Source organism: Patagioenas fasciata, chromosome 3 (genome assembly GCF_037038585.1).
Source record: "Patagioenas fasciata isolate bPatFas1 chromosome 3, bPatFas1.hap1, whole genome shotgun sequence".
Lineage (NCBI taxonomy): Eukaryota > Metazoa > Chordata > Aves > Columbiformes > Columbidae > Patagioenas > Patagioenas fasciata.
Window position 1 is genome coordinate 11,131,697 of NC_092522.1, and position 21,586 is coordinate 11,153,282.

Consider the following 21,586-nt stretch of genomic DNA (forward strand, 5'->3'; position numbering starts at 1 on the left):
AGGACAGGTAGGAAAGATGAGGCCAGGAGGCTTGAAAGATCAGCTCAAATACATGGAGCTCTGTTACAGAATGAATAATAAGCTGATTGAATGCTTAAGGACTGAGATTGAGGAGGAGGCCACCAAAGGGCATGTTGTGGTCAAGCTGCTTCTGCAAAGAGGGTCTAATTGACAAGTGGCCAAAACTTTCTCTAAACAAGTAGGAGTCATCTCATTATCATGGGCCCTGGTTCTTTTGGGAGAATAATCTTCCTGACATCTACTGGGTGGACAACTTAGTGTGGTTCAAGTAATCTGGAAGATTTCTGGAAGGCACTGGGGACAGCTTTTTGTGGCACAAGCTGATGGACCAACTAAGAAAGGTGCTGTGCTTGACCTCTTAACAAGGAAGAACTGACAGGAACATTGTAGCTGATTGCAGGCTTGGCCACAGGTGGTAGAGGTGGTAGAATTTAAGCTCCTGAGAAATGTGAAGTTGGTAAGACTGAAGACCCTGGGCTCTGGGAGAGCAGATTTAGCTTATTCATGGAACTGGGAGACAGGATTGCATTGATGGCTGCCTTGAGAGTAGGAAGGGCTCAGGAGAGCTGTGTGGGTGGTATGTTTGAAACACAAGGAATATGCATTCCTAGCCCATGAGAAAAAGAGCAGGTGCAGCAGGAGGCAAGGACAAGTGCAGTTTGGAGTTTCTTGTTCACCAGACTCAAGCCTTTCACTACAAGAAAGACATCAAGATGCTGGAGCACGTGCAAAGAAGAGCAGCAAAGCTGGTAAAGGTTCTAGAGAATGAGTCCTGTGAGGATTGGCTGAGGGAACTGGGGCTGTTCAGTCTGGAGAAAAGGAGACTCGGGGGAGACCTTATTGCTGTCTACAACTACTTGAAAGGACGTTGTAGCATGGAGGGTGTTGGTCCCTTCTTCCAAATAGCTAGTGATGGGATGAAAGGAGATTGCTTCAAGTTGCACCAAGGGATGGTTTAGATTTGATATTGGGAAAAATTTCTTCACAGAAGGGGTTGTGAAGCACTGGAACAGACTGCCTTGGGAGATGGTTGAGTAGCCATCTCTGGAGGTGTTTAAAATACATGTGACTGTGGTGCTTAGGGACATGGTTTAGTGGTAGACTTGGTAGTGTTAGGTTAATGGTTGGACTTGATCATTTTAAGGGTCTTTTCCAATCTAAATGATACTGTGATTCAGAAAGAAACAGAGGCTTCCCAGGAAAAATGTAGAAACATTGTCTAGGTAGGTGGAAATGATATTAAGAGGGCTGCAGCTCAGCTGGAATTAAGCTTGGTGAGGAATGTGGAGGGGAGCAAGAAAAGCTTGTATAGGTGTTATAAAATAGCACAAAAAAGATGGTAGAAAACGCAGGTATCTTGCTCATGGGGTGAGAGAGAACCTGTACTGGAGAACATGAAATGGGCTGAGGTGTACTCAGTCTCCTTTTCTAAGATTTTGCTGGCAAGGTGTGCTTCTAGGTCTCCACGTTAGGCCTGCTACCAAAGATTGGGGGAGAGAAGTGAAAGTTAAAGCACAAGTTAGGAGTTGTTGGTCTAAGGTGGATATATGTAAGTCAATGGGGCAGGACAGCTGGCTAAGGTCATTGCAAGGTCACTGTCTAGAATTCTTAACATTTAGTGGTGAGCTGTGAAGGTCTCCAGTGACGGGAGATCAAATATAAATGTCTGATCTCAAAAAGACTGAGGAGGATCCTGGAAACTAGAAGCTAGTCAGCCCCTCCTCAGTCCCTGAGCAGACTCGCAAATTTTTCTGGAATTCACATCCAGCCATGAAAGACTAGAAGGTGATTGGCAACAGTCAGCACAGATTTCTGAAGGACAAGCTGTACCTGACCAGCTTGATCTAAGAGGAGATGGCTACCTCCATGGACAAAGGGAAGAGCAGTTGATGTCCCGTATCTGAACTTAAGCAAGGCCTTCAGCACAGACTCTCGTATCCTTAAGTCAGTTTGGTGAGATGTAAACTAGCTTGTATAGTTACAGAGTGGGTGGGAAGTTGGCTGGACTGGCAAGCTTTGAAGGACTATTATTAGCAATACAGAATCTATCTGGTGGCCAGTGGTTAGCGCCATTCCTCAGGGTCTGATACTGTTTAATGTCTGTGTTAGTGTTGTGGGAGAAGGTCTGCCTCATCAAGTTGGTAGTTGATGTCACTTTGTGGGGACACACATGGGAGGGCAGGGCTACTTCTTGGGGCACATGACAGGCTGGGGAAATGGAGTAGAGGCAGATATATAATTCTGCACTTGAGACAAAAAACCCACGTGCAGTGGTGCAGCTGCGTGGCTGAGGACCAGTACTGATTGACAGGGCTTGGAGATCCTCAGGAATCATCAGTGAAGGCTGACTGCCCACTGGGTGATATTAGGAAAAGTGCAGCTGTCAGACTGAGGGTTCATTGCTGGCTAGCACTTGAGACCATATCTGACATACTGTGTCTGGCTTTGGTCTTCCTGGTATGAGAGATGCTTATACGTGAGGGTTGTCGTGATGATGAAGGAGTTGAGGCCCGTGACGTACCAAGAAGGTTTAGTGCTGCGTTTATTCCATCTTAAAAAGTCTGAGGATATATCATTGCTGCCTTCAGTTACTTGAAGGGAAGGTGTAGAAAAGACTGAGGCAGGCTCTTATTGGGGGTTCACAGCAGAGAACTGTGAGGTGAGAGAGAGCATGCAAATGGTAAAAAGAGTAATGCAGATATATACTGGGGAGGGGGAGATCTGCAGTGAGGACCATTGAATATTGGAATAGGCTACCCAGAGAGGTTTTGGTGTCTCTGTTCTTGAAGGTGCTCGAAACTTAACTGGATGAGGTGCTGAGCAACCTCAGCTAGCTTTGATGCTGTATGTGGGTTTGGCCCTCAGGTGGACCCTGCTTTGAACAGGGAATTGGAGCATTTGACCTCCAGAGATCTCTTCCAGACCAAATTACTCCATGAGTCTGTGCATGTAAAGCTATTGATTGTTCTCTATGGGTGTTTTGGAAAAAGTATTCAGAAAAGTCTCTGCTATGTAGCATAGGTGTTTAATATCTAAACTTCTTACTTCTTGCAGAATAATTTTACAAAAGTGATTTTCTTTATTTCTTCCTAGGAACTAGCATTTGATCCATATGAATCATATGCACAAGATATTTTGCGGCCTGGTTTTCATGATCACTTTCTAAGTCAATTATCAAAGCCAGGAGCAGCATTTTATTTACAGGTAACTTTCCTTTAAGTAAACCATATAATTGATATTAATACATTAACTGCATTGTATTGTTACTTCAATACATTTATGGTTTGAAGACTGAAACTTATTTTGTTTCTAGTCAATAGGTGAAGGCTTTAAAGAAGCTGTTCAGTATGTTCTACCCCGGCTGCTCCTTGCCCCTGTTTACCACTGTCTTCATTATTTTGAGCTGCTAAAAGTAAGAATGTTGTGTCATTCTGATGTTTTTTCGTAATTCTTGGTGTTGAATACCAGAGCTTTGTGTGCTTAGTGAAGTATAAAACCTTTTATTGGAATAAAACTTCTATGGTGAAAGTAAAGCAAGTTAAATGCTCTGGTGCGTGCTATAACTATCTGAACATCAGTTTGTAGTTTAGAAAACAATAGAGATCTAGGTACTCGTATTCTTGGAATGATTATTTCAACAGTGGCAAGAGGTAATGGCAGATGACCTTTTTACAGAAAATGTCCAAGGCTTTCTCAAGCTGTTACTTTGTAAATTTAAAATCACAGTAAGATTTCCCTTCAGACTTCATTTTATTTTCATAAAAGCTTTGGTGTTCTTGCATGGGGTTGTAAAAGTGATACCTTTCATTCAAAGGGAAGGCTTGGTTGATATATATACGCTTCTTGGGCTTTTTGTAGTGGGACCTCGCATCAGCAGGGTAACAGTAAAGGCTCTGTAACATACACGCGGAAAGAAAACAGCTGCAGAATGTTTTGTTTATCAATTAGCATTGAATAATAATCTTTAAGAAGTATAGAGCATTTTGAGGAAAACTTTCAAGTACAATCTTCATTTGGGCTTAATGGAAATGCATAAGGGACCCGGAGTTCCAAACTTAATTACTTGAGGAAATTTTGATCAGAAGTAAAAAATAAATAAATAAATCTCTGCTCTTTTGAAGAAATCTGAGTGTGTTTGTCTTGAATGTTTGTTTGGTTGTCTTGGGATAACCTAGTAGTTAGGGCATCTTTGAGTCTGTGTCTACATTTGTAACACCATTTTTAGTGATGTAGATCTACACATACAGTTTTGGCGCATAGCTTATCTTGTGTAATGTGCTTTTTTTTCATTTTGGAATATATACTTGATCTGTTTGTCTCGCTCATTGGTTTGCTCTGACTTTTTAGACGTTTTTAACATATAAGCATTTCCTTTCATGACAATCCATTTGAGGGGAGGTATGATACTGCTTGTCTGCCTTTTGTATGGTAGAGGTCTGCAGGGGCATAAGGTTTCTATGCCCATACTTTTACACACAGTTTCAAAATGGAGTACCTAGTGTCTTTGCATACTCCCATGTGCACAAGGTATTGTGTTACTTAATAGACAAAGCATGAAGGATTAATGCCTGATACACAGGCATCCCATGTTGCTTCTTACCATTGGTAATTTTAGAGGGGGTAAGAGGGCATATGTTCTTATAGAAACAGGGAACAGCTCATGTTTTCCTTTTTTAGGGCTAAGCCCACCTCCAGAAGGGTATTGGTCTTTTTGCAACTCCTGACCTAATGCTTTATGTAACAAAATTCTTGTCCTTTTTCTCGTTTGTGCTTTATACACATACCCCCCACCCTATGTAAATCTGATATTGTTGGGTTGGATTTTGTTCTGTATATGGTAATTGAGTTTAAAATGCTGTGAAAAAGAGACAAAATCTTGGTAAAGTAGTATGTGGAAAAAAAACTATTTCTTTTCTTGAATATAGATACATTTAAGGATAAAGGGGTTGGCGTTTTTCTTTGAGCTATGTTGTGTAAACTTGCATACTTTGAAGTTACTTCTTTAAAATGCATCTCAAAGTTACCTTCTAACTATACAAACTACAAAAAAGTAAATTTCTGTCGGCTGATGGTTATCCTCTTTAGAAACTAAAGACCTCCTGAAGTTTGGCTGGGCACCAGGAACACACAAATATATATACTGTTTTTAGCTGAAGCTCCATGCTGTAACTTTGCTGGAAAATTAGCATGTGACTAAGGGCCGTGTTTTCCTTCAACCAGGCTGAAAGTCCCCAAAATTTTGTAGAAGAAAGTAACTATATAAAATAGAAGCTTCATGTGAAACTGTGCTTTTCTGCAAGTTTTCAGATAATGTGAATTGGCTTTTCTAAATTTAGACTTTTAAGTGAAAGTGCAAATAGTGCAGTTTTTTATGACCATGAGTTATTGAAGAAAGAAGTTAAACTTTAATTGAACTGAGCGGTATTTCAGATGCTGCGAATTTGTGTCCATGTTTGATATGATTTCCTTTCTTTGGGTAAATAGAAGATTACTTCAAAAATCTTTTTTTCAACTAGAAATAGATAAACCATAATGTGTTCTGGAAAACAGGAGAGCTAGATAGATGATTCTTTTTTTTTTAAAGTGCAGATTTGGTTGGCATGATTTACAAATGGAAACTTATTGTCTCTTTGCGAATATTTTTGAGTTGGAATTCTACCTATAGTGATCTTAAATTCTCAGGATGCTTTCATTTCACAATAGCACCTAGGGTGTTTTTTTATTTTTGTTTCAAACTTTGTTAGTAGATGATAAACTTGCCAGCCTGATTGGCAATTCAGAAATACTCCTCAATTCAATTTTTTTTCTTCCTCTTTCACTGTGCTAATGTGACTTGGGAAAAAATAATCTGGTTTGACAAGGTCTTCCAAGATAAGAAACAACCCTGTTCCAAACCTGATGGTATTAAATGTGTTACATGTTGCTGGAGAAGGCACTGGGTGGTGAAATGTTAGTAGCTTAGGACTAAGAGTATTTTTAGGTTGCTCCTGTAGGTCTCTTGCTGTGTGTTGTGTTGGGCAACACATCCCAAATGATTTTGGCCTTTGTCTTCACTTTCTCCGCCTTGTTTCAGCCAGGCTCACAATCCAGAGTGTAATAAATTAAATGAAGTTGGTTTGTAATCCCATCTGTAACCAGTGCAACCCAGCCCAGGGTGGAGAATCGCCCAGTCTTAATTAGTTGAACTTTTGCAAAGTTTTTACAGTATCTGCAATTATAAATCACTGTCTCAAAATGTTGTGTTGCTTGTATTTAGTACAGGCACTGTAATTAACAGGTTCTCCAGCTTTAGTTGATTCTTAATCTCCTTCAATTAATATTAAAACCAGAAAATCACAGATCCAGACTAGCTATGAATTAAAGAAAGTATTTTTTTAGTGTCAACAAAGGATTTTAGTTTGTCAGATCACTTTGTATGGTGTGCTTCTTTCCAAACACAGCAACTTATAGGTACAATACTGTTTCGAAATAAAAGCAGAAGTATTAATGTTTGACATGTATTTGTATATGTAACTGCAGTTGAGGATGACTTATTTTACATCCACTGGAGATAATGTGCAATTTTGTCTCTATGACAGGTGAAAGCCTATCTGCTGGAGGAATTGTAGCTTGACCAAACTGTTGCTAGTGTGTGATAAGCACTGCAAAGTGTGTGTTTGAGTGTTTCTTGGGGAAAAAAAAAAATGCCTGGGTGATGTAAAAATTTGTCTCAGGTCTAAGAGGATATTTCCTAGAATATGACAGTAGGTGAAAAATTTAAGGAACTTTGTATGGTTAAGCTGTGAGGACTTATATTACATCTGCAATGTCGTAAAGGTACAGAACATATGCATTATGGTAATACAGCCAGGTAAATGAGGTTCTGTATTGTTTTTCCTTCTTGCTTTTCTCCTTTAAATGCTAGTGGGTTTACACTTTAAGTCAGCTGCATGTTTGGCAGCCAAACGGAAGATGATAGGGGAGAATAAAACTTTGTCACATGTGTGTTTGTGTGTACTTTTTCCACAAACTTGCTTATTGTTAATCCAAGTAATTGGACTCTGAGATAACTCTTGAATTGGAAAAGTTACTCAGAATGTATTTAATTTTTTCTTTTTAGCTGTGGTACTCGATGGATTTGCGGTGTGTTTGTATCAGAGATACATCTATGCACATGTGTATCACTTCAGTTGTCAATGACTTATGTAATTTGCTATGGAGTTGTGATGGGGCTGTATGTTCTGTGGCATAGCGCTTTTTTTTTTTTTTTTATACACAGGATTTGTCTGGGCTTTTGAGAAGCAGATGTCTCTTTCCAGGGAATTTTCTAATGAAAAGTAATTACCTTGGAGAATATATTTTTCCCACTAGAATTGCTTTTCTGCAAAAGCTGGATAAAAATCTAACAAAAGTAAAAGTAAAGAAATTCCTCCTACTTTGCGTATTGTCCACGGTGACACTTGAGCTGTGTTACTGTCAATCTGCTGCCAGACCAGCAAGTGCTGTACTTTGATCCTGTGAAGAAGGGAGCAGGATGGCACAGGCCCAGACTGATCTTATATACATGATGCCTTCTTTGGGGAGTCACATGAAGCACTAACTGAACTCCGAATTCTGACTTGACTTACATGTTTAACTGCAGGGTTCCAGAGTCCTGTTTGCTGATCGGTTTTCTAGGAATACCTGCAAGGCAAATTCTCTCCACCACTGTGGGAGTGAGGAGAGCTGTCCTGGGGCAAACTGTTCTCTGGGGCTGGTGATCTGTTCCCTGTTTTCAGTGACTGCTGCTGGTGATGCTAGATACCCTTCCAGCTTACATGGCAGCAGCTAATGCTGAACACACGTGGCCAAGCTCTCATGCAAACAGATGCATGTTACAGGAACTTGGACAAATTTTGATCCTTTTAAATAAAAATTTTGACACAAGTAGTCCATCAAGGATTTAATGTTAAGAAGCTTATCATAGCTGGGATTTTTGACTCCTATAGGATGATGTTAGTTTTTGTGACTGTGATAGTCATGATGAGTCCCTGATACACTTGTGTTGCTGTAAAGTCTTTTAGTAGCAGTAATGTATTTCCCTGTCCTCTCCTCCTGCCTCCATTCCTGTCACCTTCTGTACAAAAGGCAGATCCTCGGAGAGAGGTAGCACTATGGTTGAGACTTTCATATACTTGATATCTTCAGTGGAAATGTTTCTGGATGTGGAGTTGTTGATTTTATCCCACTACCCGCACGCTTTCTATGTCTGCTCTTGTAGCAGTAGAGGTTTGCATTTTCTGTCAATACTTCGAGATCTTCAGTGGAAGTCTATGGAAGGATGTAGGAAATAAAGACAAGTAAAGCAACAAGCTGCATTCATGGTTTCTGTAGACCAAGTCTACAGATGGGATTCTGCTTGTCATCCCTCATTTCCTCTGCTTATTTTTTCCTTAACAGGGTTCTACTATTGCTTCCCAGAGTGATCTCTGAAATTGTGAATGCATCTTATGTAGCATTCAAAAATTTATACATTTCTATCCAAACATAGAGGTACCATCCAGTTATGCTGAAGGCCTTGTGAACTTGGCTGGCAAAGATCGGATTTGAATTGTATTGTAGCAGTGAAAGTGGATTTTAATCCACTTTGGAATTGCAAAAGAGAAAGGGAAGATGTTTTCAAATGGAATTGTCTTGACTATGATGGAAAATCTAGGGGAAGAAAATGGAAGATCTCAGTTACAAGTGTGGAAGCACTTAGGTAAATATTTTGTGATATTTCAAATACTGATCTAACTAAATGTTATCTATTTATGAATTCTAAATTTCTAATGTGTTCTGCAGGTCTGCTAATAATGATGAGACAAACCAAAGTGACAGTAAGAAAGAAGAGAATTTCAGAGCATGAAGGCTCTGGAAGGATCTGTGTGAACTTGTACGTTTATTGCAGAAAGGTAATGAATCTGCTGTGGAGGAGACATCAGCATATGCAAAAAAAACCCACCTGTATTTTTGAAGAATGCAGACCAAATGGGTTTTCTGTACTCTGAGAAGACAAGACCTCCTGTAAACCAAGTAACCATTTCCCTAGTAATGGAATCTGGGCATATAAAATATGGCAGCTAGTAGCCTAAAAAAGTCTGAATGTTTAGGAAATGGTTTTATGAGAACATCAAGGTACTTATTTAAAAACAAGGCTTTGGGTTTGTATCTGTTCCTTGATGAAGAAAATGTTGGTTTTGTAAGCTCAGTGAGAATTGCTCACATGCATTAATCACTTCCCAGTTGCAGAAACTAAAAGGAAAAATAGACTCTTTCATGCTGGGCAGCTACTCGTTGAGATTTGTAGCAGGCTAGAGTAGCACTTGAGCAGACCTAATCTGAAATATGGTCCTGACAGGCTATACACGTTTGTAGGAATGCTAGTGGCAAATTTGCCATGTAAGAAACCTGTTATGGAAAACTTTGAGCTATTGAATTGGTGAAACATCAATGGATAGATTTCTTTGTGGTATATATTTCTGAGTAGCTCTTCCTGACTTTTCCTCAGTGTACATCCTGATTTGAAAAGTAGTACTTACTTCAGAGTAGTGTTATTTATTTCTGAAACAGATTTATTTTAATTTCATTTTACCCCCTCCCCAAACAAGAGCATCCACATCAAGTAATCAAAGTATCAATTCCTTAAATTCACTTGTTTCTTTAGTCTAAATCGTTTCACCTTTTTGGGCTCAGGTGAATTTTGATGTACTTAAATTTTACCTGTATCTTTGAGATCTATGTTAAGTCACATCTTCAAGCCATGAAAGAACTGGGAAGCTTGCACTAAAAGTTGAAATGCTTCTTATTTTCCTCTGTTTTAATGCTTTACTTCTACAATATGCTTCCCAATGGGCTGACCATTTTTTGTATTATGCAAGTTAAAACTTCATGTGAATTAAAAGATGAGGGCTTTTTAGCTCATATCTCTTTTTACAATATGCTGGAGGCTTTTTGTAACTAATTATCTGATACCTGAATTTTGGTATTTCACATGTTTGTGTAAGAATGTGTGATTAAATGCAACTTTTAAAAATAAAACTGAGAAAGCAGAGTTAAACTTGAAAGTGTTCACCATTACTTCAATAATATATTAATTTCTGTTCAACTCTCAATGCAAACACTTCTGCTGTAATATATATAAATAAACAATTACAAATGTATGCACATTTTTACTGCACTGTGCTCAAAATTTTCTGAGTTGATGTTGAAAACAAAGTGACTTTTGAAATTCCAGTGCATTAAAGCTATGTGTGTACGTCTCGAAATATGGCATGGAGTTTCCTTTAAGCTTCAAGTTTGAAGTGCCTTTTAATTTTTCAGAAATGTGTAGTGTTCCCTGCAGTTGACCCCAATTACTATTGCAGATGATTCCTGACGCTTTCTGAAAATTAAAGTTTCTGCATATGAGAGCACTTTTTTCCCCAGCATACTGCTGTTTTGGACTGAGTTTTTTGTTATTTGGAGGAATTGCAGGAAGTCAAAAAAAGCCCTTGGGCAAGTCAATGCTATTGAGCCATCTTCCAGGATTCTTTTATGTCAGAGTGCCAGCAAACCTGCCTGTCTGCGTTTGTCAGAGGAGAAACCATGTTCATTTCTATTCTAGCCTGTTTAAGGATTGCATTTGGGTAGGTACCCCGTTCTCAGAAACACGTTGAAGAAAATGGTGAGGCATTAGAATAGAAGCTGAAGTCCCTGCTGTCAGTGCACTGCAAGATCTTGTGAACGAGAGCAGGTAGCCAGTTACCCTGCAGATCAGGCTTGCTTTGCCAGCTATACGAGCATTTTGTTGCCTCGCCATGGCCTTCAGAATGTCTGAGAAAATTAGACAGTGGATTTTGAAGAGGTTTCCCTGAACCAATACTACTTCAAGTTCATTCTGAGTACTGCTGTGTGCAGCCTCCACCTGTAATGTGGAACAGTTATGCACTGAACTACTTGGATTAATGTTTTGAGGGACAGTCAGTATTGTTAGCACTGGCAATCAAGTGATCTTGAGTTAAGCCTAAGCAAATTCAGTCGTAGTTTCCCTGCCTCCCATATGCTGGTATGTCTTTTGTGCATAGGAGCTGGTTTGCAATCTCCTCCCAGATGAACTGGGGAACCTGCAGTTAAGAGATTTCAGTGGTTACATTTAGAATAATCTTCTAGGAAGAAAGAAGTCTAGATTGTGATGTAAGCCTTTAAGTACAAGATTTTATATCCATCGTGACACTTACCAGCATTATCTGCGTATTCTCGTCATAAGTATAAACATATTTTCTGTCATTGCCTTTCTAGATAGATGCTTTCCTGACAGTGTAAGAGAAGGACTACCATAGTTTAATTTTGTACCGCATGAGGAGGATTTATTTTCTATCTGTTTGGAATTTCCTGGTTTTATAAATATCTAATTTTTGTGTAATGCAACAGGTAGAACAAAATACCTTGTTTTCTATTTCTTGATAACTCTTCAGAGCTTGCGACCTAGAATGTAGAGTACTTCTTATTAATACTTTCCTTAGCAGTCTATTTTCCAAGTTTGTTTTCCTTGAATGGCCAGGATACTATGCCTATAGTATTGTGAATCATTATAATAATTATAAACCATTTTTTTTTTCTCATCAGATTATTAAAACCCACAATGACTATAATAGTATTGGTAATCAGAAATCTGCATCTCCTTCCTGTAATAAGATAGGATTTTTCACAGGGCACTTTATCTTTTTTTTTTTTTTTTTTTTTTTAAAAAGTCACACTTATTTAGCATGTACCTGATTGTTTCATTAGGGGGCACTGCACAGCTATAGAAGAATCTCTGGGATTTGCAGAGAAACTTGGATGCATTTCCAGTGATGCCATTTCTCTTGCCCTAACCTCCTCTTCCGAACTGTCTGGGGACAGTGTAAGATAAAAGTCACTGCTGTAATTTAAGCTCAGTTCTGACTAGGACTGATTTTGATAGCAGTTTATGGTAATTATGCAGTGCTAGAATATAAACTTTCAGATTCCTTTTCTGTGTGCAGAGAAGTGTCTTCGTAATTCACAGCACTGTCTGATTTGCCATTAGTGTTGTTCTAATGCTTAAGAAGGTGCATACTTGTAAACACTGCTTTCTAACTGTTAAAGCTGGAGCATAATTACACTCACTAGGCTTTGATTTAGTTTGTATATACAGTTGGAAATGTGAGTTACATCCAATGGATCCTGATGGAGAAATGTTAGTTTTAAACAATTGCTTTCTCTCCAGCACAGTATAGAAACATTTAATTTGCTTTTGGACATGGAATATTCTGTGAATACCAAAGTTTTTGCAACTGAACAGAAACTGCTGTAAAAAGCATTTTATAAACTCGCCACAGGAGCAGAATGCATTGCAGTAAGATGTGTTAATCTGTACCAAAATGTTTCTGAATAGAACGTACAGTGAGTCTTTTTTTTTCAAGGTACTTGAGTTGTTAAGTAATCAGAAGTTTTCCCAATGCAGCACCTTTATAGGGTTTCATTTTTCTGTTTCTTTGATTAGTGCTCCCCTTATACACATTAGCCTACATTTGCACAGGTTTTTTTGTGAGATTTTTCCAGATTTCAAAAACTTTCTTCTTTTGGCCTATGGGCCATTTTTCTTCTGCCTTATGCATCTGTGTCAGTTTGACTGGAGCATTTAGGTTGTAGAGATAGTATTAAAAATAAGGAAATCATTTAATAGGCTTTGTTACATATTAAGTCTAGTTTTCATTGATTTTTGTCCTGTGTTTTGTATGCCTTTTGCTCCTTACTCAGTCTCCTGTGGTACCCTTACAAGCAAATGGTAGAATATTGTAGGATCTAATAGGGCCTGTTTTCAAGGAGTCTTGGCTAAAATAATTTTATCCATTGTTGAAAGGTAGCTACTCAGAGATGATAGGAAATCCAGCCAAACCCTCTTGATGGAAGTTGGCAAAGAGGCAGTGCACAAGGTAAAGAGCCTCCTTTGAACTCCTGTGCAGGAACGATGCAGAATTTTAGAGGTAGTTCCACATTTTTCTTGCTTTCAGGACTTCTGCCAGCAGTGCTGCCTCATCTGAAGCCATCGCTAAACCTAGATGATCTGCACAACGGAAGCAAAGGGAAGATGATACTTTTGTGTTAAATCTAGAGAGTAGAGGAATATGATAAGGGTAGTCTGTTTTTTCTTGGGGTGATGTGTTCTCCCCGAGACCTTTTGCGAAATAATGTCTGTTGTGGCGCGTTGCCAGCCCTATTTCAGTGGTTGTCGCATGAATAGGCGCTCATGCCTCATGCCGCTTAGGTCGAGAGTATGCCAGATTACGCTACATGAACTAGAGCTGCCTTGAATAAACCTTGTGGTCATCCTTACGGCTGAAAACACAAATAATGTAGTCTGTGGCACTGACAGCTGTTGCACTGAGTGATTATCTCTGATGAGGGGAAAAAATTAATGCTATTCTGTGACCTTTTCAAATGCAAGTATGTTGTATTCAATTGTCTTGTGGAGGACAATACACTTCACACTGGAAGCAAAGAGTGTGATTGTGCTGTTTCCAAGAGTGTGTGTTATTGTGGTGCATGCAACCCTGTCGCTTTGCTTTTAAAAACCATATCTGTCAAACAATCTTTCAATTGTGTAGAGCCAGTTCTTGGTGTGTAACCTTGTATATAATTGTTATCTCTGTTTTATCTGTAAGCCACAGCTGTAGTCAGCATTTTTTTCACTGACTGTAATGTGAAACATGTCAATGCTTAAATGAAGATTTAAGATTAAAAAACACAGCAGAGCTCATTTTATAAAATGGTGATAGTTAGACACAAAATAGTAGTATTAACCCTTCTTATACAGTTTTAGTTTATAACTTTGTCATTTTTTCTTCATAGTTTAAGAAAAGTTTGGTTACTATATGAATTGCTTAATGTAGCTGTGTGCTCAGATAAGGACTTATGTACCATGGTTTTACAAGGTGGCTGTGGTTAGATGCCCTTGTGTTTTCTGATGAACAAACAACCCCTCCATGGAGAAGAGCACTTGCATGGAGCACGTGATGAAGGAGAAGCTGGGGCAGTGGGATTTATTTGTTCTGGAGAAAAGGAGGCTCAGTTGGAGGGGAAAACTTCCTGATGTCTTTGTGTGATGGGACAGGGAAGACAGAGGAATACTTCTCACACTACATAATAGTGCTTCCAAGTATTCCACTGTGAGAGGTCGATAAGGGAAATTCACCATGAGGGATTTCAGACATTGGAACAGATTGTCCAGAAAGGTCGTGGATTCTCTATCCTGAGAGCAATTCAAAACTCACTATGGCCCCAGACAACCTGATCTCTATGTTGGCTCTGCAGTTGAGCAGGGGGTTGGCTAAGATAATCTCCAAGATCCCTTCCAGCCTGAAATATTGATTAGACTGTTGTTAGTGAGGTAAGAGCCCTTGTAATCTTTTGTTTATTAATGCAATAAAGGGGTTTTGCTGAACTTTAGGTTCAGCTTGCCTGTTCCCGGAGTGTTTGTGCATGTTGCAAATGTACAGACATCCCACAGGTTTGATCTTGTGCTGTAGAACACTGTGTATGGGGATCTCTTTCCTCTATTGTTTCTCTTAAGATTTAACACCTCTGGTGGGTTTTTGTTTTTGAGATGTAAGGTAGAGTTTGGAGGTAAAGTGTGCCTGAGCATGTCTGTGTCTGGGGGAATATTGACTTCTGGTCTTGTTTTACTGCGATGAAGCTTCTAGCAGATAGTTGTCTCTCTTGCCTGTGTCAGTAATGCACCTGGTCACTCCATTAACTTCAATAACAAGCAGGAGCATGCAAAATCAGCAGATGGTTGGATTTCTTCTTCCTAGGTCAAACTTCTGGATTTGCGCATACCAAAATGCTTGTAACAGTTTTTGTATTTGACTTTCAACATTCACAGCAATTGGAAGAAAAAAGTGAGGATGAAGAGGATAAAGAGTGCTTAAAGCAAGCAATAACTGCCCTGCTAAATCTTCAAAGCAGTATGGAACGGATATGCTCCAAAAGTCTTGCAAAACGAAGGCTTAGGTAAACACGTTTCCATTTTTCCTGCTTTCTGCTCTTAATGCTTTGCTATAAATCCAGGGCTCCCCATTTCCTCTTTTAGTAAACAATGAACAAAATAGTTTGTGACAACCCTGCTTTTTCAGAGGAAGTGACATTGAAGCCAAGATAGTTTGTTATTGTTTTAAAACCATTCTAGTTTCTATGTGTCCTTGCATACTGGTAGTCGGGACTTCTGAGAACTCGCTGGTACGTAGAAAATTATGGCATTTGTGGGCTAATTATGCTCAGATAATAGATATGCACTTTAAAATATTGTAAAAGTACATTTCTCTGTAATTAGAAGGGAATGTTCTTGAAATTGAAACTACTTAATCTGCAGAGTTTTTTGTGCAACGGCTGGTTAGAATTACCAATGGATAGTAGAAATAGATACATAGATAACTAGTACATGCACTTTGTAGCAAATTCTTGGATTATACCGTCTACTGTTCGATTTAATGCTGATATTTGTGCAGTTATTTAAACATTAAAACTTTGCTTTTGCTCTTAAAATTGTTTCAGTTTTTCTTTGCCAAACAAGTTCTGTGCTGCAAAGCATAATCTTTAGGCTTGGATGTGAATACATTTAACAGCTTATTTTCTCTGAATGTGTTTTTTTTCAAATTAATGCAGTCTAAAATTGTTTGTTGGCTATGGAAATCAGTGGTTTGTTAGGTTAAGAAGCTCTAACGGCTTGCCTGCTTCTGGTTGCATGTGCTTATGCAAAACATTTATTGCATAGAAGATAAGTAGAAAATTTATCAGATGAGGTATTTAAGAGCAACATTAGTCTAGACTTGCAGTGCCACTGATACTGAGCGCTGAAATTGCATTCTCAGTGAAATTCTCACTACTCAGGAAGATGATCTTATGTTTTTGCTGTTAGTGGTAATTGTGGTTTTTAAATACGTGTATACTAATAGGCTCCCTTTCTCCCATCCTTCACTGAAGTGAATCTGCATGCCGATTCTATACTCAGCAGATGAAGGGGAAACAGCTAGCAATTAAGAAAATGAATGAAATCCAGAAAAATATAGATGGTTGGGAGGGTAAGGACATTGGACAATGCTGTAACGAGTTCATCATGGAAGGAACACTCACGCGTGTAGGAGCAAAGCACGAGAGACACATATTTCTGTTTGATGGCTTGATGATTTGCTGTAAGTCAAATCATTGCCAACCAAGACTTCCTGGTGCTAGCAATGCAGAATATCGTCTAAAAGAAAAGTTCTTCATGCGAAAGGTACAGATCAATGATAAAGACGACACTAATGAATACAGGCATGCTTTTGAAATCATCCTAAAAGATGAGAACAGTGTTATTTTTGCTGCTAAATCAGCTGAAGAGAAAAACAACTGGATGGCAGCATTGATATCTTTGCAATATAGAAGCACACTGGAAAGGATGTTGGATGTAACAATGTTGCAGGAAGAAAAAGAGGAGCAGATGAGATTTCCAAATTCTGAGCTTTATAGATTTGCAGAACCCGACTCTGAAGAGAATATTGTGTTTGAAGAAAACATGCAACCCAAATCTGGAATCCCCATCATCAAGGCAGGAACTGTTGTGAAGCTCATTGAGAGGCTGACTTACCACATGTATGCAGGTGAGGCGCTTCATTTATTTTGGCCAAAACTTAAGGTAGTGACTAGTTTATGTTTATCTTTCTATGTTAAATGTATGCAGCAAAATATATAAAGCGTCTAGAAAGTCAATGTGCTTTGCAGTGCGCAGATTCTAACATGCTTTTTGAGTTCAGGTTTTGAGATCTAAATATGCACCTCTGTAGCTGTAGCAATTAAAAATATGAATTCTGTTTGGCTGAAAGTAGCGGAATATGCATGTGCATAAGGTTATTCTTATGCAAGGGGTGAGGGGGTGGGAGCCTGCAGAAGTTGAGCTCTAGACAAAACGTTTTGCTCAGTGCACCAGGCTGCAAGATTTACCTTCCCTCGAGACTTGCAACGCTGGTGGCACATGGAGCACTGTGGGGGAGAGTTGTGTTTTCACTTACAGGTTGTACTTCATCAGCTGTTACCTCTGTCCGTGCCGGTGTGTAATGAAAAGGCCAAATATCAGCTTGCTAGAAGCAGTCACGTGCATAATTTGGCCTTAGAACTTTGCCTTAATTGTAATTTCCATGGGAATTTGATTTCAGGTTTCTGTTTGTGTTGAAGATACATCAAAGGCATTTATGTGATCACCCAGTGCAACCTCAGTGTGTGGAGTTTTTCTCTATTATTTCCCAGGTTTTTCATAAGCTGTGCTGAAAAGCATGGGTTTGGGTCTTGGTTTTTTTTCCTTTATTTTTTTTTTTATTCTACCTGTATGTCAGTTATTCTAAAACTTCGTTCATCTTCATATGAGCGCTTCTCATATTCAACTGTAGATTCTTCTTTTTTTCCTTCCCCCCTTTATTCTTTACACTGATTATCCTAAACTGTTCTTCTGCAGCACAGTCCTGGATACCCTTCATAGACCAGGAATTTTTGGAAGAAGTGGGGAGTAAGCAGAAGATAATTAATGTAGTTTACTACTTTTGTTTATTTTTAAAATGCTTTTAAATACATTTGTTTACTCCATTGCTTTTATTGCTCTTCTCCACGTTTTCTTCAGTTGAGCTTTCCTAACATTTATCAGAAACCCAAATGCAATATCGTGCTGGCAGTTTTGTGCCTGTTTTGGTTTTCTTGTAACTTTTTAAACTTTTAGCTCTTGGCTTTGGATTTTACAGGCGTGATTTATGATGTAATTTTATGGTTTGGGAAGTTAAAATAAAACAATTCAGCCTTTGAGAAAGGAAGACGCCTTTTTTTTTTTTGAATGCTAGTATTGTATTTGGCAGAGAATTAGCAAAAATAGTGCCCTTGTGAACATTAGCTTTGTTTCGGCTAACTTGTGCACCACTGGAAATCGCCCTTTCCATACACACTGGGACTTAAGCATTGCTGCAGGTGCTCTTCACGTGTTGTTTCTATCCGGCGAGCTGCAAACTACATTTTCCAGCTCTGTAAAACAGAGAAAAGCCTGGTTTTAAGGAACATATGGCTTGTTGAAATGTCTCCTGTATATTTTATATATGTTTTTTTTTGTTTTTTTGTTTTTTTTTTTTTTTTTTTTACATCTGCATCTCTTTTTGGCCCTTCTAGCATGTGGGACTTCGATGAAGAATTCAGATCGATTTATTAGATTCACGTTCATCTACAGTCATTTGAATCTCTGCTTGTAACAGCCCCTTTTTAATGAAACTTTAAGTAGGTTGCTTGAAGCCTGACATTGTAGGCATGTGTGACATTGACCAAACTATTGAGTGACAAAACTGAGAACATGGATCCTGCGAGACAGGCTGAAAGACTTTGACCAGAAAAATAGAAATGGTTGTCTTGTGATGTATTTAGCCTGTCTTTGTAGCCTTAAAAATCTTAGTGCAACATACATGTACCTGATGCTGAATTGCTAGGTTGCATGTCATTTCCCAACACCCTTATCTTTCATTCTGTACCTTCTGTTTTATAATTGCTTTTCTGGAAGGAAAAATGTCATCATGCTAACCATTCAGTGCTGTCTTTTCCAGGGGAACAAAGAAATAGAGATATAGTGACTCGGCCAAAAATGCTCTGTTGTACAGGAAATGAGGTCCATTTACTATGTAAATCATTCAGTGTTTTGATGCATTTTATGAGGTGCAGTGAGTAGGGCAACAACTTTCCATAGTAACCCTTTAGTTCTTTCGTACACCTGTCAATTTTGTTCAAGGCTTCTGTTTTGCTTGGAGATGTGGGAAGATGAGTACTCCGCTGTTACCTAGACAAACAGCTACAAACTATAGAAATGCTTTTCTTGACCTACATGGGATTGTATATGCATAACTGTAATCTTAAAATAATTTATTGACTTTAATTCATAATCCAGAATAGCAAGCCCTTACTTTTCGAGGCAACTTTTCTCAAATGTAATGTGACTGGTTATGGCAGCCCTTCATCTGACAGTCTGAAAACAGCGTTTACCATAGCTGTGACTCTTCCCTAGGTTTTTATCTTTGTCAGTCAAATACTAAAAGGAATAATTACAGATATAATTGTAGAGGTGGTCCCAATTTGTTTTAAGTAGCTGAAGAGCAATTTAGTTAGTTGCTTATGCACAAACCAGCTTGTCCTTTGCTTTGCTGTGGAACAGGAGCAGCCCAGTGTAGCCCAGCTCTAGCGAAGGGGCGCTGCCAAGGGTAGGAGGCATCCAGGACAGAGGGACAGCTCCGGTGGCCACCCAGCTGCAAGGTGCAGCAGACTGTCCAAACCATCCTGTCCGTGCTGGAGCAGCAAAATAGGCAGAAATCTCCTCTGCATCTTTCCATATATTTTTACATGAGAGAAACTGCCCTTTGATTAGAAATTGAGGTTCTGGCCCTATTTGCATATTCTTGTGGGTTTTACTTGTTTCAATGTGTTTCTGCATTCATTATCTCCTCCTTTGCTTGATTCCTGTTTAAGAGCAGCTGGGTTAGGTGGTACCAAGATTTGAAAGTCGTGGCAACTTTTTTTTTTTCTCTGTAAGGCAGTGCTCTTCTATTTTTAAAGCTTTGATATGTTAAAAGTGCTTGTGCGTCATCGTAGTGTCCGTTTCCTTTCTTGAGGAATTCAAGGGTGATTATTTATAAATTCTTGTAGAGCAAGTTATTGTTCTGTTTTAGCTTTCAAATTGGCTGTGTTGAAGAGAGAATTATCACATGAGCAGACATCCTGACTGACCCGTGTTGTCTGCGGGGGTTTTTTTGTACTCTATTTTGAGTTACAGATTTTGCTAGTAAGATAACAAGATTAGGTTCTATTTTCTTATCTACTTCGTTTGAATTTCAATATGTATTGTGGATTTAAACACAGACCCTACCTGTAAATAACAATAGCTATGACTCAGAGTTTGCCCTGATCTGAAAATGTTAATTGGTATGGAGGCTTTCTTTTCCATGTAGACAAAATCTATTTACGGTGGATGCGGTGTACAGAATGCAAGCTGTGGAAACATTAAATACTGCGCTTACTTATGTAGTTGTTTTTTAGGACAATAAAAATTGTGTGTTTTCATGATGAGGATGATGGGGACAGGGATGACATTGTTCTTGCAGAAGGATTTAGAGCATTGACTTTGAAAACAATTCTAGGCTGTACAGTTTCAAGGAGAATTGGGAGAGGTGTTACGATAAGAAAAATGGCATAATGAAGGCCAAAGAAATGGTAAAGCAGAATAACAATTGTTTTAGAAATCGGAACTAGCGTACAACAGAAATGCAAGGAAATGCTGTGTTATACAATACACGGTCCATCTGTGCAACGCACCACAATAAACTGCTGCCAAAGTGAGGAGCTTAGTAGGATCTAAGGTAGAATGTTCTTTCAAATGGACAAGATGCTGTTAAGGAGGATTTTTTAAAATCTCCTAAAAAGCCATGTTGCAGGAAATATATCTACGGGCTTAATATAGTGTTAGGTCAAATAACGCAGGCATTTTTTACTTCATTGCAGTCTGTAGGAATTCCTGCTTCAAGTCTTTTGTGCTCCTCTTCAGCTACTCTGTGTTAGATAAATTACCAACTGGGGCTTGTTTTTAAAATCTGTATATGGATGTAATATGCAAAGCCATTGCAACCCACTCATTAATTTTGTCCAGTGATAACAGTGTTAACCTTGTTTCTGGCCAGCACTGTGCAGTGCCAGTGCTGTCACTGCATTTCCTCAGACCTGAAAACAAAGGGACTTGCTTTCGTACTTAAGGGAGACACTTTGGTTTTCTGTTTTGAAAATCCATTTGAATACTTAAATGAACTCATATGTAATTAGTCAATTTAAATAAAATCTGTTGCTTTTCCTGAAGTGAAATAAGTTTAACCTCTAAAGTATAACTGCCAGTTAACTGCAAAAATGTCTAGCCTGCTGTAACCACGACTGGTTATCAGGAGCACCAGTTTAGGGAAAACATTCTCTCCTTGAAGAGGTCCTTTCTATCCAATGCAAAGTCACTTGCTGTGTCTTTTAAGTTATCTTGTCCTGGTCATTGTCAAAACCAAAGTTGTTTGCTAGATGGCTTATAAATAAAATCATCTACTTATTATTTTCAAAGTTGTTGAAAAAGAATGCAGTATTTTAATAACTGAATGGAAAGAAAAAAATGTTTTGCATTTTCAACAGAATAAAATTTGGTATTGAGTTCTGCTTTGCATTGCTATTTTAAGAGGTTCAAAATTGTTACCAAAGCAACTTGGTTGACATTATCTTCTATATAAATTGATAGGCTGACATCCTTAATTTTAAAGGATACTTAAAGTTATTTTAAAGTATAGAAGAAATTAGGTAATTGCTGACATGAACATAACATTATTCTTTGTCTTAGATCCCAACTTTGTTCGGACTTTTCTCACAACATATAGATCTTTCTGTAAACCTCAAGAGTTGCTGAGTCTGCTAATAGAAAGGTATGCCACTGTTCAAAATATTGTTCATATGAAGTGTAAGTTAAAAAAAAACATACTTGGAGTAGAGCTTG

General features: G+C 38.6%; 1 protein-coding gene across 5 annotated transcripts in view; it reads left to right on the forward strand.

Annotated features, from left to right (window-relative positions):
• Positions 1-21,586, forward strand: part of SOS1 (SOS Ras/Rac guanine nucleotide exchange factor 1) — a 50,817-nt gene that overhangs the window by 18,444 nt on the left and 10,787 nt on the right. For all 5 annotated transcript variants that reach the window (XM_071805779.1, XM_065833868.2, XM_071805781.1 and 2 more), the window contains 5 exons: positions 3,115-3,225; positions 3,335-3,433; positions 14,906-15,033; positions 16,003-16,658; positions 21,434-21,515. In XM_071805779.1, coding sequence (XP_071661880.1) covers positions 3,115-3,225; positions 3,335-3,433; positions 14,906-15,033; positions 16,003-16,658; positions 21,434-21,515 — 1,076 coding nt within the window. The remainder of the gene's footprint in view (positions 1-3,114; positions 3,226-3,334; positions 3,434-14,905; positions 15,034-16,002; positions 16,659-21,433; positions 21,516-21,586) is intronic.